Raw genomic sequence first — 16,149 nt, 5'->3', positions numbered from 1 at the left:
GTTCAGTTGCTGCGTTGTTGATATTTAGGTTGAAATGATTTTTAACAGACGTGTTAAATAATATAAAAAATGTGAAGGGTTTGACAATTGCTAACGGTGTTCAGTTGCTGCACTGTTGATATTTAGGTTGAAATGATTTTTAACAGACGTGTTAAATAATATAAAAAATGTGAAGGGTTTGACATTTTTTAACAGTGTTCAGTTGCTGCACTATTGATATTTAGGTTAAAACACTGAGTAGTTTTTATTGGAGTCCTAACTTAATTTTCTGTTCAACCGCCGACTTTCTTCACCAAATCCTAAATGCTGTCTCAGCTCTTCATGACTTTTTTACAAGGGTGCAAGGAGTTTTATGCGGCAAACTTAAAGTCGTCAGTTGAAAAATCATTAAATATAAAGAGTACCACTGTAGAGATTATGACGCCACCATTCGCATGTTTTGGCAGCTGTACGCGTACAGTCACTGCCAGAATGTTTATGTAGCCTTACTCTGGAATTTTGAGATAACTTGCAACTCTTTTTTTATTTAATATGTCATAAAGCCACCAACTTTCGCAATGTTTTGGGAAGTTAGGCTTAAGTGTAGTGCAAATGGTGCAATTGTATCATTTTCCGTGTCGAATGCATTTTCTCCCCCCCCCCCACCCCCCACACAGTAGTACTTGGTTGATGTGAAACAGATTAAATTACGTGACAGAAATTCACATGGTTACAAGTAACGCATAGTGTGACGTAACACCTGAATTACAGGTGTTGGAAGGAAGCTAGCTATACATCATTGTCCTAACGTAAGATGAATGTTGAGATTTCACTTTACAAAGATGGAGGTCTAAATTTCCGGCGTGACATCTGTACGTCCGGTTGAATTTTGTCTCTTGATTCAGCAACGTTTTTCTAATTTTCAGAATTTCAGAAAAAAAACAAAAAACGCCTTTATTCCAGTATTTTCAAATAGCATCTGCTAAAAGGATTTAAACCGCTGCTTTGTGTGTAAAATCACGTAGAAAGATGGAGGAAGGTTCTGTGTATTCGTGTTAAGTGGAAATAACGTTTTGTGAGCTGCAGTGTATTTATTGTGCGAAAATTCAAGTTTGCAGAGTATATAAGAAAGGGTCACTAGCCATTGTAAAGAAACTTCGAACGTCGTCTCACGTACATATACAGAGTGACCCCGAAAGAAGATAATGGCTGGTAACCTGTCTAATGACCAACGGAAGTGGGTACTGAAACGTTATTGGAAAACGCCTAGACGGGCTTCAATTTGAACACTTGCGGGATTAACTTTCCCATAATTCCATGTCATGTGTAAAGTGCCGTTAAAAAAATTATCAATTATCAACTGTATACTTTAATTTTGATTTAATTACTTTAAATACATTATCAGTCATCAACTGTATATCTATTTTTGGGCCACCCCATATATTGGATTGCAGCGTGTTTTGTGTGTGTGTGTGTGTTTTCTAAACAAAAATGCTTTTTAATTCAAACTACACACCGTGCCAGACGTGTTTACTACAAAATACTAAATTAAATTATATAAACGAAAATAGTCGTTCTCCGTGCTCTGATTTTAAGTTTGCATAGGTACTTAGGCTTGGAACGATGTTATTAAAACATTCTAAGACAGGTTAGGATCGGGTTTGTTGTTTTATGTATTGCTTCCCAACGCATTTTTTATCATAAATCTTCACAATTTTCTCTTTAGTCAAAACTTATTTTTCAATGCTTTTTTTCTAGAAAAAAAAAAGAGCGTGAGATGCATTGGCCTTACGTTTGACGTACAGCACTAACTTTGTTGGTAGCGTGTCGAATTCATAACATAAACATAAAAGTATCTTATGTTCTGATGTTTTAGATAATTGACACGTTTATAGTGTTTAGAATATTTAATGCCAACTCGAAGCAAGAATATCAAAACATGATTTTACTTCTTGGATCGATGGATTTCCACCAGAAAGCCAAGAGATGCAAAGAGCCGACAACGTCTTGAGAAACTTTGCAAGTACGTTATCAATTAAGGGACATCCCCCCCCCCGTGACTCAACGGTAAGACTTCTGGCTGAGCTTATAATGCTTAAAAATCGGGTTTCGATATCCTCTGCGGGCAAAGCACAGATCGCCCTAAGTTTAGCTCTACGCTTAACAACAAACAAACATGGGACATTTAGTTTGTATCCTCAGTAAGTTTGCATCTTTTCCATCATTGTTTCGGAATTCATGTGTAATTTTATCTTGTTTTTCAGAAGCCGTTTTACTGATAACATCTTATGATGTACACGTTATTTCTGATGAATAACGTAAACATTAACTTGCAACAAACGTTATACATCAGCTATATTTTTTTTTTGCACCTTGCAACAAACGTTATACACCAGCTATATTTTTTTAGTCTACCTTGCAACAAATGTATAACGTTTGTTGCAAGGTGCAAAAAAAATAATATAGCTGATGTATAACGCCAGCTATATTTTTTTGCACCTTGCAACAAACGTTATACATCAGCTATATTATTTTTTTTGCACCTTGCAACAAACGTTATACATCAGCTATATTTTTTTTTGCACCTTGCAACAAACGTTATACATCAGCTATATTTTTTTTTTGCACTTTGAATCGTATCGTTCCAGAAAACTAATATACCAAAATTGTTTATTATACACTCCTCACATAATTTCACAAAATTTTTAAAGGGGAAAAAAGGAGCTAATTAGCCCCTCAAGGATATCCCTTCCAGTTCCCAACTATAACCACACCTTACTACTCGTGTATTCATCCAATCCTTTCTTGAACTCAGTTAAATTTTCTGCCTCCACCACCCTTTAAGGCGGCTCATTCCAAAAGTCAACCACACTGTTTAAAAAGTAATACTATCCAAACTGCAGAAGACTCCTACGCTGCCAAAATTTGAATTTGACCCATTGTGGTATTGTCTTCAATGCTAAACACAAAAACAGTTATTCGGCCTCTGTCATCCCTAGTTGTAGTATATCCATATACACATCTATATAATTAGTTTGTGTCCATATGTCTGTTTGTTTAATTTACTAAGCGAAGCGCCATTTTCATAGGTGTGTAGGTTAGTGAGTACATTTTGTGGTATTATGTATTTTGTTATATGTTGTAATAATGTTTTGGGTAAATTTTTGGTAATCATCTCCAGTTCCTCCTGAGACAAAAAAAAAAAACACACTAGCTTGTAACGTTGCTGTTTTCCTCTTCTAAAGATTGCTCGTTAAGGACAAAGCCAATGAATGAAAATTAAAACTTGGTGTTGAGTTGTCAGAAAAGACATTCTACATCTAATATTTAATAATTCATTACTAAACTCGTGCACAAGAATGAATTATACATTAAAAATCTATAATATGCATTACGTAATGAGCGTAATTTTTATAAGCTATTAGGAATAACCGAAGTGTATTATAAAAAGTTGAAATCGTTTGATATTTATTTTCAGCCAGAACGCCACCTTGTGCAAAACAAGGAGTAAATGAATTATTCGTCGTAAATCTCTAATATGCATTACATAATGAGCTTAGTTTTAATAAGTTATTGTGAATATCCGAAGTATATTATAAAAAGTTGAAATCCTTTGATATTTGTTATTTTTAACCAGAACGCCACCTTGTGCAACAAAGCGAATCAATAGGCTCAGGCTTAGCCGTTCGTTATTTAGAACTGCTGTCCAGAGGGAAGGCAGCCAGCTACTCGACAACATCCCGTCACCTCCGCGGTAATCGTAAACAAACAACAGAATTGATTGGCAATGTTATATATAAAAAAAAACAAAAAACCTATAGTTGAAAATATGAAATTATTCATTACCTTGTCGCGGCTCGTACTTCGCATCTTCGAAACTGTAATGTGGTACGGCTAATTACGTTCTATAGTGTGTTTCAAAGACAAGAAATGTTTCTAGCTTTATTGTTACTACGTGTTTCTGAAATAATATTTAAACAAATTGTCAGTTGCTCGTTTCTTTGGGATTTGACTAGTTGTTAATTTATAAGTAAACATGAAATATACGACTAGACGTTTAAATAAATGTTATTGATTGGAAGAAACTTGAAAATAATGCTACAGCATATAAAATATGGTTCAATAGTGTAGTAAATCCTTGAGAATGGTTATTATTCGTAATAAATTTTGATCAAAGTTAAACGTTTTGGTTTAAAAATTTTCTTCACATTAACTCAACAAACTTATAAATATTACGAGTTTCTTACATAAAGTTACGGATTATGTGTAGCACTTAATTTTATTAATTAATTAAGAACACGAGTGTAATGATATTTCTAGTGATTTTAAGTTTGTTAGTAGTGTTGTAGAAAAGGCTATGTTTCCTGATATCTCATTGTTAATAACTTATCTAAAGTAAGCTAATTATGTAGATAACGACTGAAAAAAAGTAACTTGTGATTTAATTATCATAAATTTGTACAAGAAATACACAATACATACATTTCATAAATCAATACACATTTTAGAGTAAAACTTATAATGATTGGAATACACTAAGTCATCAAGGGACTTTATAATCTTGTAAAGAGGCAGCGCTGTAAGCTTTATTTTTAATATTTTTGTTTAGATGTTTTTATTGTTTGCTAGAGGGAGCTTTTGGCAAGATGTTGTGATGCCGTGCGACTCGTAGAAGCTTCTTGAATTTCTAGATTTGACGTTAATTTTGTTCTATATTGGAATATTTCCAGGAGAAGAAAGCTGAAGCATTGCCGATTATGTGAATTTATTTATGAGCTGTTTATCTGTTAGTGCTAGAAGCTGCCATTGTAAGCCATGTTAGCGATTTCTCCTATTTTATCCAAACGACTGATGAACTTTACAAAAAAAGTGTTTCACAAATTCAAGTTCGCCCATCTTCAATATTCAACTCGTAACTATCATATATGTATTTGGAAAATAAAACATTTTCATAAGTGGTTGTTCGCTTTCCACCATCTTTGTGTTACGTGAACCTACATACGCAAATAAAGGTCAGTGTGGGGTTCCAAAGCATGACGTAATGTAAGTTTTTAATTTGCTTCTTTTGTAATAAGTTTTTTTTTATATTTATTTTATCCAACAGAAAAGAACCTGAAACGCCTCCAAGATATACAAGAGGAAATTCAACGATTGAGAGAAATGAATAACAAACAGTTGGAGCTAAGGGTAAGCATAAATGTACTTAATTAACTCTGTGGCACTTTATTTTCACTTTTAAAACTATATATTGCATGATCTATATAATAAAATTCAATAAATGATTTTCGACTATCACTCTTCTGGGAAATACGTTTAAGAAAACAATTCTTATTATATATACACACGCGCGGTAAGGACTGACACGGTCAAGTAATTAGGACGCACGGCTCGCAATCTGTGGGTCGCGTTTTCGAATCCTGTTCCTGTACGTGCTCGCCACTTCAGCCGTGTGGAGGCATTATAATGTGACGGTTAATCCCACTGTTCGTTTGTAAAGAATAGTACAATAATTGGCTGTGTGTGGGGGTTGGCTAGCTAGCTTCCTGTCACTTTTAAATTATGGATGGCTAGCTCAGATAGCCCTGAGTAGCTTTGCGCAAAATTCCCCAAAACATAAACAATTAATTTTGGTAAGTTTTGCTTGTCATGAACACAGCTAAAAAGAAAATTGCTACTGCCCACTATTTTTACTGTAAGCAGTGTTGTTAAATATATATGAAAGTAAATAATTAAAAATCACAAATTACGTCATCAACGACCAAAGATAGCCAAACACGTGATTTATAACTGTCTGTAGAATAGTTGTGTAATTCACTGTATCTTATTTCTTTTAAATTGAGCCACTGGTTTATAGTTCATCTTAATGTAGATGGGATAATTTGGGTTTATATGAACTTGGGTAAGCTGTTAAGAATTTAAAACTTTCATCTTATATTGATTAGACTGACAACAAAATAGCCACTGTGTACAATGCAGTGCTATAAACATTATCCCAGCATTTTTCTTTTTTTTTTTTCTTTTAAGTAGATTTTGTGTCCACTGTAGTACATTATTCTTCAGGCTTCATTTCAAGTACACCATTGAAATGAATAATGGTTAGCCCTCTCTCGGGAAAAAAATAAAGTAATAAATCATTAAATTATATTTAGGCATAGTTTTTCGTGAGAAAAATGTTTTATATAAAACAGATCAAATTATACTTACATTATTATAATGTAATATTTAGGTTATTTAATTGTTTATGTATTAGGTGAATATCTAACGTTTTCAATTCAAATACCAGTATTGAGTATAAATCGTGTATTGCTGCTTAATCGGATTGTTTTAGGGCCATCTCTAATATTATCTGGACAGATCTTATCCGAAATTCCATCAACTATAATGGACTCGGCAGTAATGGAATAGATTTTAGTCCCACTCCACTTCGTTTTCATTAAAAACTGATCGGCGTACAGTCAATGTAATTATCTCGCCAAACACAATTACAGGTAGAACTGAACACAAAATAGAAAGTGAAGACAACGCCACCTGTTGAAGATGCTTAAAATAGAATTTTCTCCTCCCTCTGTGCTGTAATAGATTGGCCAGGTAAACGTAAAGTCCTCTTGTGCGTTCGCTGGAGTTTAGATACACGCTTTGTATTTTTAGTTTATTTCGGGTGTATGGGTAGGGGCACATAAACAGAACAACAGAGTTTTCAGAAATCTTAAGAGTACTGTCACCCGAATCAAATCTTCTCTCTCTGTTTCGATGTTATGTTTTACAGAATTCTTTATGACGTATGTTTCCAATATTATTGTCGGCATTCATAAAATATTTTTACTTTAAAATTCAGTTTGAATTTTTTTTTCGTTCTTGACGTCTGAAAGCAAATGCATTATTTCTTTCAATAAAATCTCAGTTGATAAGCACGTAGGTTTGTTTCGCCTCATTTGCTAAAATACGGGGCAAGTTTTAACGAAGGTTGTTACTTCTTGCCACACGCAGGCTTTCAATCGATATTCGCGATGGTAAATACCACTAATTGCATGGCCTCAACAACCGGAAAAAGGGGGTGGGGGGTAGATACAGCTTTCGAGACTTAACAATTAACCCTGTTACGTACTCTAATAATAAAAATAAAAGTTACGATTTATAGACGTGGCCATTAATTGGAAACGCCATTAAAAGCAGTTAAAACAGCATTGTTTTTAAGTTACGTGTATGCAGCTCGTTCCTTGCACGTATTGTCAGTAATTTACGTTATTAATATCTATTGTAAAAACCACTACGTGACATTTTTACTAGTTTCAACAACAAAGACATTTAGTATGTGGCCAAACTATTTTACAATATATTGGCGAAGGTGTACACGCCAGGCGCGTCATTTATTTCTTTGGCTTCTCGTGGACAGCTGAATGGCGTGCGTGAGAGGTATTCGCTTGGCACTGAGGGCGAGGGGTAGGGTGAGGATGGAATGGCTAAGGAATTGAATATAATAGTTGAAAGTTTCGTTGTGATCAGCGTCTCAGAAGCTCAAATTTTGTTCACAGACAAACAAACAAACAAATAGTATAGATTATAAAACACGTTAGTTTATCCATACAGTGTTGTCAGTTCTTCATACTGAATTGTATAACATTCCAAACCATAATTATACAGTTGATGCAATATGTATATCCAACCGTATGTATAGTGATCAGTACGAAAATAAGCCACTTAATTTGAGGGATAAACGACTTCCATATTTTTTAACTTGGAAAGAGAAATCATTATTTTATCAAAGCTAGCCAAATTGTTCGGTTTGTATATAAATGATATTCATTGTTCATCACAGTTATGTTTTGTAGGAATTCTAAAGATACAACATTATTCAATATATATTATTGTACTTAATTTTTTGTTTAATTTATTTCCATGTATTCTCCCACCAAACATGCTCGCCCTTTCAGTCGTGGGGGTGTTATAATGTTACGGTCAATCCCACTATTCGTTGGTAAAAGAGTATCCCAAAAGTTGGCGGTAGGTGTTGATGAATAGCTGCCTTCCCTCTAGTCTTTCACTGCTAAAACATACAAAACAATCATCTGTTCTTTCTTATCAACTAGTAAAAGGTGTTTTTATTTTAGTTTAATTCAAATGTAGCACCAAAACATTGAGCTCCTAATTTTTTTTTTTTTTTTGTAATTTGTCGCTCACTTGGAATGTTGCCTTGTGCTTTGTTATCCTTAAACTGCCTGAAGAATTTCACCCTCAATCTCCGCACTTCAAAAACAAAATAACAATGTAACACAAGTTTCACGTGCACTCCATGGACAAGCATGCATATTTCATCATTCGCGACGAACACCAGACTGCACTTCGGAAAGCGCAACAATCAATACATCCTGTTTTATGGAAAATATTTAAGTTTGCGTTAATAGCTTCTGAAACCTCGTAAGATGGTTTAACTTCAAACTTGATTTTATGTACACATCATTACTGTGACCTCAGTCGTTACTCTGTACCTGTAAATAATCAAGTCTTTGGAGGTTTTATTTAGTAGAAGGCTTCCAGGTCGATCATTTTTCTTGGTTTTTATTTTATTCTTCTAAACTAATTTTTCGTTTTCTGTTTTTTTGTGGCCAATGCGTATATGAAATTTTCGTAATAGTTGGGGCGTTACTGTTTTATATTTATTTCAAATTAATTTGAATAAAAACAACGGACTTACAACGCTAGAAACCGAGTTTATATACCCGTGGTGGGCAGAGCACAGATAGCCCATTGTGTAACTTTGTGCTTAACTTCAAATAAAAACAAGAACTTAGCAAACGGAATAGGCGGGACGGTTTATTTGTAACTTTTCGAACGGTTCTGTTCTATTAATATTCAGAAAACAAAGTACAAATACAGAAGCGAACAGTTATACATCGTAAATTTATTTTTAATAAAAATAATAACTGTTGTAATTCCGAGTATTTACTATAAACGAGTATTTTAAATAGTAGATGGGAAATAGTTTTATTGTTTTTTATTGAAACGTTTAGGCCAATCTGCGCGTGTGGTAAGAGAAATGCCGTTTTACAGAAACACAAATAACATATTTGACGTTTAAACCGTTTATTTTTCATTACTTCAGTCCCCCAGGAGTAATTGAACGACATAGAAACGACTATTGTGAATAGTAGATGGGAAATAGTTTTGTTTTTTATTGAAACGTTTAGGCCAATCTGCGCGTGTGGTAAGAGAAATGCCGTTTTACAGAAACACAAATAACATATTTGACGTTTAAACCGTTTATTTTTCATTACTTCAGCCCCCTAGGAGTAATTGAACGACATAGAAACGACTATTGTGAATAGTAGATGGGAAACAGTTTTAATGTTTTTTATTAAACATTTTAGGTACCACGTGCCCATGTGATAAGAAATTCATTTTCAAGAAAAACTGCCCTTCAACTGTTGAATTCTCATTATTTTAGCTGTATACGTATCATATAGGTAGTGTTATTTTGTAAAAGGGTCATATTTTCGGTTTTACTTTAAAATATCTCGTAACTATTAAGACATTTTTGTTATTTGTTTGTTTGTTTGTTATTGTGGCGCATCTTACGACGTTTTCCAGTAAGATCCGACTGTTAATGTTGACTGTTTCCATGTTGACTGTTGGCATGACAATGCATTGTTAATATTTCCAACCGTTCAACCCTAATTTCTCCATATAATACCATAAAAATATTTTCATTATTAATTTCTTATATCGTCTCCTGTTATTCGATATTTACTTGTATATTAAAGTTTTGCACGTGACCTGAAGTGTTTGTTATATTTATCGATATGTATGACATTTCGCCATTCGAACTGTGACCTTCTGCGAGTTCCGTGAAACGATGCCAGCCAGGCTCGTGGTTATGTTTGTACCGTGCATAAGCCAACGCACTCTACCGAGGTATAGCTCATCCTCGGGTAGGTTCCAACCAGCACTTATCATCGCCCAAATTGAGTCCTTGGTAGAGGTGAAAATAGTGTCCCTCATTCTTGTGTGCGGGTCAAGGTTCCGTGATCATTTAGTTTTGCTGCGGAAAAGTTGTAATATACTTTTCTATCAAAATAACAATGATAAAACAATATACTGTAACATAAGCCACGGTACACTGGTATCGGGACCGTGATCACAAAATACTATTATAATAAACCGCAAACTGAAAAAAATGGATTCTCTATCGATATTATGTGTGTGTGTCATACCGTCTACGTTAGTCTGTTGTGAAGGTGTCATTTGAGTGCTTGTGTTGTTGTTTTTTTCTTTTGTATGATTTTGTCTAAGAAAATTTCGTCAAAAGACAAGTGTTACTAGTTTTGAGACAAGCTCAATCCCTCTCACGATAACGTACACCTTACAATCCCTCTCACGATAACGTACACCTTACAATCCCTCTCACGATAACGTACAGCTAAGCAGTGGTTCCCAACCTCGGTTCCGGGAAGGGTGCTTGAATTATTATTTTTAATGATATAATGCACGGAAGGACGCATATATAAACAGGTAAAAAGCTGAGACTGTTCAATAACTGTCTGTTTTTCTGGCTTTCGTACATGAGAAAAGCCGTTAAAACGAGTTAATTATTAGTTAATAAAAACAGTTTGTTGGGTAGACAAAATCTTTCAAAAACATGGGGTCCGCAGGGGAAAAAAAAAATAATCTTGGTGGTGAAAATATTGGGAACCACTGGCCTAGAGCAATACCTCACATATACAGGGTGTCTGAGAGTTATGTCTATAAATTGATTAGTTGTTTACATGTGAAAACGGTACAATTCGTGACGGGCCCATGTCGCAGCGCATTGATAATATATAGATGTAGCGTTACTAACTGAAGCCTAGTTCCCAGTGTATCGGGGTTTTTAAGGCTCTTTCCTTAATTATAAACACAAGTAAACAATGTGTTCATATACTTTTCTGACACTCTCATTCGCTCTCTGTGTGCGCGTAATATTTCGTTTTTTGTGTGTATTTGTGTAATATTTCGTTTTGTGTGTATATTTGTGTGTAATATTACGTTTTGTGTGTGCGCGTATTTGTGTGTAATATATCGTTTTGTGTGTGCGCGTATTTGTGTGTAATATATCGTTTTGTGTGTGCGCGTATTTGTGTGTAATATTTCGTTGTGTGTGCGCGTATTTGTGTGTAATATTTCGTTTTGTGTGTGCGCGCGCGCGTATTTGTGTGTAATATTTCGTTTTGTGTGTGCGTGCGCGTATTTGTGTGTAATATTTCGTTTTGTGTGTGTGTGTGTGTGTGTGTGTGTGCGTATTTGTGTGTAATATTTCGTTTTGTGTGTGTGTGTGTGTGTGTGCGCGCGCGTATGTGTGTAATATTTCGTTTTGTGTGTGCATGTGAACTGGAGTGGTTCATTTCTTTCTCACAGTAGATGAAGTATAACATGTTTACTGGTAAACGTGAATAGTCTGGAACGAGCATTTAAGGACAAAAATCTCTTGTTTTTTTTGTTACAGAAAAACATCAAGAATGAGCACTTATCTGCTATTAGCTGAATATTCAGAAAAGACAAAAGAAAATCTTATGGTGCTTCTTGATAATTCACTAGGTGTTCATCTTTGGTATATATGCAAACAGATACGCTTTCTTCGTGGTTGATTCGTTTAACAGTGGAAAACAATATGTAATATTCAAATTCAGAAGTTCGCTTACATGAGCTAATGTGAGTTGATTTTTAGTTTGTTTGTTTTTTAAACAAGTAATACGCGATGAAAGACACCAGAGGGATGTGAATGAAACCTCCCATGTTAAGTGATTTTTATTCCTGTTTTATGGTTCATGCGAAATATGTCAGGTACGCAGCAGTTAGTTGTACGTTGGCCAGCATTACACTCTGTTGTAATGTGTGTTCTAATGTTGCTTCAAAACTTCCGTAACACATGGGCCTTGTATAAAAAAAAAATCGTTATGTTTCCAAATCGGTATTTTGAAAGTAATCATTAGCTCTGCTGAGAGAGCTCAGGGAATGCAGTTCATATTTTGTACGTCACAGCAGTTGGTATTAGAAACAGGAGCACCACGACAACAACTATAAACATACTTGTCCAACAGGGGTTTCGTAATCTATAAATTCCATTATGAACGAATGTATAACAGTTGTATGTATGTTATTATTAGTAGACCTGCTTTTTTTTCTCTTGCCTGTAAACAACAAAGTTCCCATGAACACGTCATATCCGTTGCTAAGTTACTTCCCTTTATTCGAGTATCAAGTATAGCTTGTGTGGAAGTCTGAGCAAAAGATGAAAATATCACTGTTGCTGACTAGTCATCATTTTTTATATTAACCAGAAATCGTCCAGAAAAGAACTATTGAAACGAAGCACGTGTGGTACTTAATAATTAGTTATTTTTGACACAATACGAGAGAGAATCCCACTATAGTAATTATCTAAAACCTAATATATAAAACAACTTATAGTGAAACTTTTCTTAAAAGATCAGTAAAAGTTTCGACCATACATGTGTGCATTTTCATATACAAACATTAGTAAAACATTACATTTTTCCAAAACCACAGAAATCCAAAACATATTGAAGAAATGTAAAATATTTCAAAATAATAACCAAGAAAATATGCGTGCCGATATAATTGTTCACGAAAAGTTTATCAACTTAAACGATCTAATAAGGAACCAACATGTTGAAATTTGGTAAGAGGCTTCATAAAAATAAAATCTACGAGAAAGTTTATGCAGACCTCTAGAATCGTGGAGTTATTAGTAAATATAACTGTAAAATATTTTATAATTTCTACATGGGTGTAACGGTAAGTCACTTCAACAGTAGAATTAATGAACATAACACCTTCCACCCCGACCATAATACACATCAGCTTGAATGAAATAATTTCAAAATTATAAACACTGAAATTAATGTTAATAAAAAAAAGCTTTAATGGTAAAACAATCCAAATAAATTGTAATGCTGATGTTAATTTATTTAAAAAAAAATTAAAATTCTGTGTAAACCGAGTAAAATGTTTATCCTTTTTTAAGAGTTTGGTTTTTCAGATTATTATGTGTGTTTGACGGTGACCACATGTATGGTCAAAACATCATACTTCCTCCTTTTTTTAACAAAACGTTTTACTCACCTTAACGGTCCCTATATAGCCTGTTGGTTATGACGCTCGTCTTCTGAGGGTTGCGGGCTCGAATCCAGTCACCGAACATGCTCACCCATTTTAGCTGTGGGGACTTTATAAAGTGCTGATCAATCCCACTATTCGTTGGTAAAAAGTAGCCCAAGAGGTGGCGGTGGGTGGTGTTGACTAACAGCTTTCCTTCTTTTCTATCACTTCAAAATTAAGATGGTTAGCACAGCTAGCCCTCGAGTAGTTTTTACGCTAACTTCAAAATAAACACTTGTACTTTATCTGTTGGAAACAAAATATTGTGCTAGACGTCAGATTTCCCGTTTTAATTACATAGTATATAAAAGCCTCTTTTCCTCAGTCAGGTTTAGTTATATAAAAAAAAAACATCGTTAGTTCTTTCTGAACTCAGGATTACCGGCAAATGTTTTTCAGAAAGTGCCCCCTAGTCGAGAGAAGTGGGTTGAAATAAAAGTTAATAAATCTTAATAATTTTGGCGCCACGAGAAATTGGTTATAAACATATATCAATAAATAAATATTAGAGATACTAACTCATTAAACTGTGCCTCCTAGTGGCTCAGCGGTAAATCAGAGGGCTTATATCGCTAAAAATCGAGTATGAAAACCCGCAGTGTGCGAAGCACAGATAACCAACCGAGTAGCTTTGTACTTAACAAAAACAAACATTAAATTGTACACAGAGATCACACTTTTATGCTTGATGTAAATTTTATTATTTTATAAATTCTTTTTGTGTGTGTGTGTGTGTGTGTGTGTAGTATATATATATATATATATATATATCTTAAGTACAGTAGTGCAATATAAATTAAAATCTCAAACACACTACAAACAGCATGTAAACAAAACTTTTTCTTAGTTTTACTTGTTACCTTAATAATAACAAGTAACGCTAATAACCATTTTTCAACACTACTAACGAGCTAACAATACACTAGTAGTCATATTCTATGATAACGAGCACGCTCTGTGAGTTGCCAAGTAACAACTCGCCCTCGTATCACGTGCGGCTGCACCATTGCTTATTCGCATTCGCTACGTGATCAGTCTGTAGTTAAATCAGCTAGATTAAAAAAACGTGGAGTACATAGGTTATCTAGATCTAGGTTCTAACTAGGATCTAACCTTTTCAAAGCAAAGTTTTCAGTTCTATACATCTGACTCGAGGGTTTTATGTTGGACAAAGCAATTCTATCACAGCAATCGGTGCCTTAGACTTGAGACTCCTACGTGAGGACAAACACTACCACTACCGAAGTCTGATACGGCTTTGGTCGAGCAATCTGGATTTAGAAGAAGAGCGATAAGTTGTATAATTTACCTTTACATTGTTTTCAAATTAAGTGTGACCTATTGACATCTGAGGTTGTACTTAAAACCGTGCAATTTTTGGAATGTGCCTTTAAAGTAAACAAAATGAGAGAAAATCTTATGTTGATAACCTTAAAGTATTTGTCCCAGTGAAGAGAGCATTACTGCAAGAATGGAGATAAGGTTAGAAACAGTAATGTGGAATATGTGAAACAAGCCTTAGCCATTAATCCAGCCAAAGAAAACGCTGCCACCCTGGCTAGATGGAAGAAAAACTATAGCAAAGATAGCAGCAAAAGCCAGGAAATATCGAGAGATAGCTCTAAGGAAAGCTGCGAGGAGGATAGGCCTAGAGCCCAGTCACTATCGAGACCTAGCACCAATAAAAATTACTAGTTGGATAGGCCTAGAGCCCAGTCACTATCGAGACCTAGCACCAATAAAAATTACTAGTTGGATAGGCCTAGAGCCCAGTCATTTTTTATTGGTGCTAGGTCTCGATAGTACTAGTTGAATAGGCCTAGAGTCCAGTCACTCTGGAGACTTAGTACCAAAAAAAGGTAATGAGACGAGAGTAAAAATGGCTTAAATAAATCAATTAGGAACTAGGAATGGGAGCATCAAAAAGTAAGGAAACAAGGTAGGAATTTGCAGGATAACACTTGGTGGTTTTTGACAGGATACACCCTCAAAGTGGGTATGGCCATTGTTCCGCCCATTCCCACTTCGTGTTTTACTTTGAAGAGTGATCCAGTTATATTAAGTTTTATTAGTAGTTAATCCTTTCTAAATACTCAATATATTTTAAGATTACTATTCTGTTGGCCCAACCATTACCATTCAGTTAGCTATAATGTCTCTCATAAGTAAAGTATGACTATAGGAACTTCCTATCTCACTTCCGACATCAAACACCCCCCCCCCCCCCATTATGATGTCATGCATTCCGTTAGTGTCACGTAACTTGATTACGTACACGTATCTGTACTTGGTTGCTGAAACAAAGTTTACAACAGAGAAATTTATCTATATGAACTTTTTTATTTAGTTTGAACAATTACAAAGTTATAAAAAGCACACAAAGTAGGAATGGGCAGAACGGTGGCCACGCCCACTTTGAGGTTGCACCAAGTGTTGTAATGTTATTTCGCTCCTTGTTTCCTTACTTTTTGGTGCTCCCATTCCGACTTACTGTTTTTTATTTACATTTATATATAGTAATTTAAGAAAGCTAAAAGTTAAAATGAGAATACTTGAAAAGTGAGGATAGCGCGAATCTTACGCAGCATATCCAAACCTCAGATGAATACCAGTTAAATGTAAATTCGTGGAAAACAAATCGCAGCCACGATAATAACATCCAACACAAATCATAAGGTGTGTTGTCATGTGATGTACCCTGGTTTTTGGAGGTACTGGCGGAAGTAAGTACCAAATTGCGTTGGGGATATATCGTCTATCCATTTTATCACCAACTTCGCCAGCCTCGTATGGTAAAGAAAAGTCTGAGTAGATGTGTGTGTGTGTGTGTGTGTTCTAGCCCACAACGTCCCACATCTTGACCTTCTTTCGATGTCTGCAGCCAGATGTAGGTGCTCTAGCCCACAACGTCCCACATCTTGACCTTCTTTCGATGTCTGCAGCCAGATGTAGGTGCTCTAGCCCACAACGTCCCACATCTTGACTATTCTTTCGATGTCTAGCAGCCAAGATGTAGGT

The 16,149-nt window shown here is 35.0% G+C and overlaps 1 protein-coding gene across 1 annotated transcript in view; it reads left to right on the top strand.

Moving 5' to 3' along the window:
• LOC106478484 (A-kinase anchor protein 13-like) overlaps positions 1 to 16,149 on the top strand; it is a 146,934-nt gene that overhangs the window by 65,026 nt on the left and 65,759 nt on the right. The window contains exon 9 of the mRNA XM_022382087.1: positions 5,084 to 5,166. Coding sequence (XP_022237795.1) covers positions 5,084 to 5,166 — 83 coding nt within the window. The remainder of the gene's footprint in view (positions 1 to 5,083; positions 5,167 to 16,149) is intronic.

Source organism: Limulus polyphemus, unplaced genomic scaffold (genome assembly GCF_000517525.1).
Source record: "Limulus polyphemus unplaced genomic scaffold, Limulus_polyphemus-2.1.2 Scaffold215, whole genome shotgun sequence".
Classification (NCBI taxonomy): Eukaryota; Metazoa; Arthropoda; class Merostomata; order Xiphosura; family Limulidae; genus Limulus; species Limulus polyphemus.
This window is presented reverse-complemented; position numbering and strand designations above follow the sequence as displayed.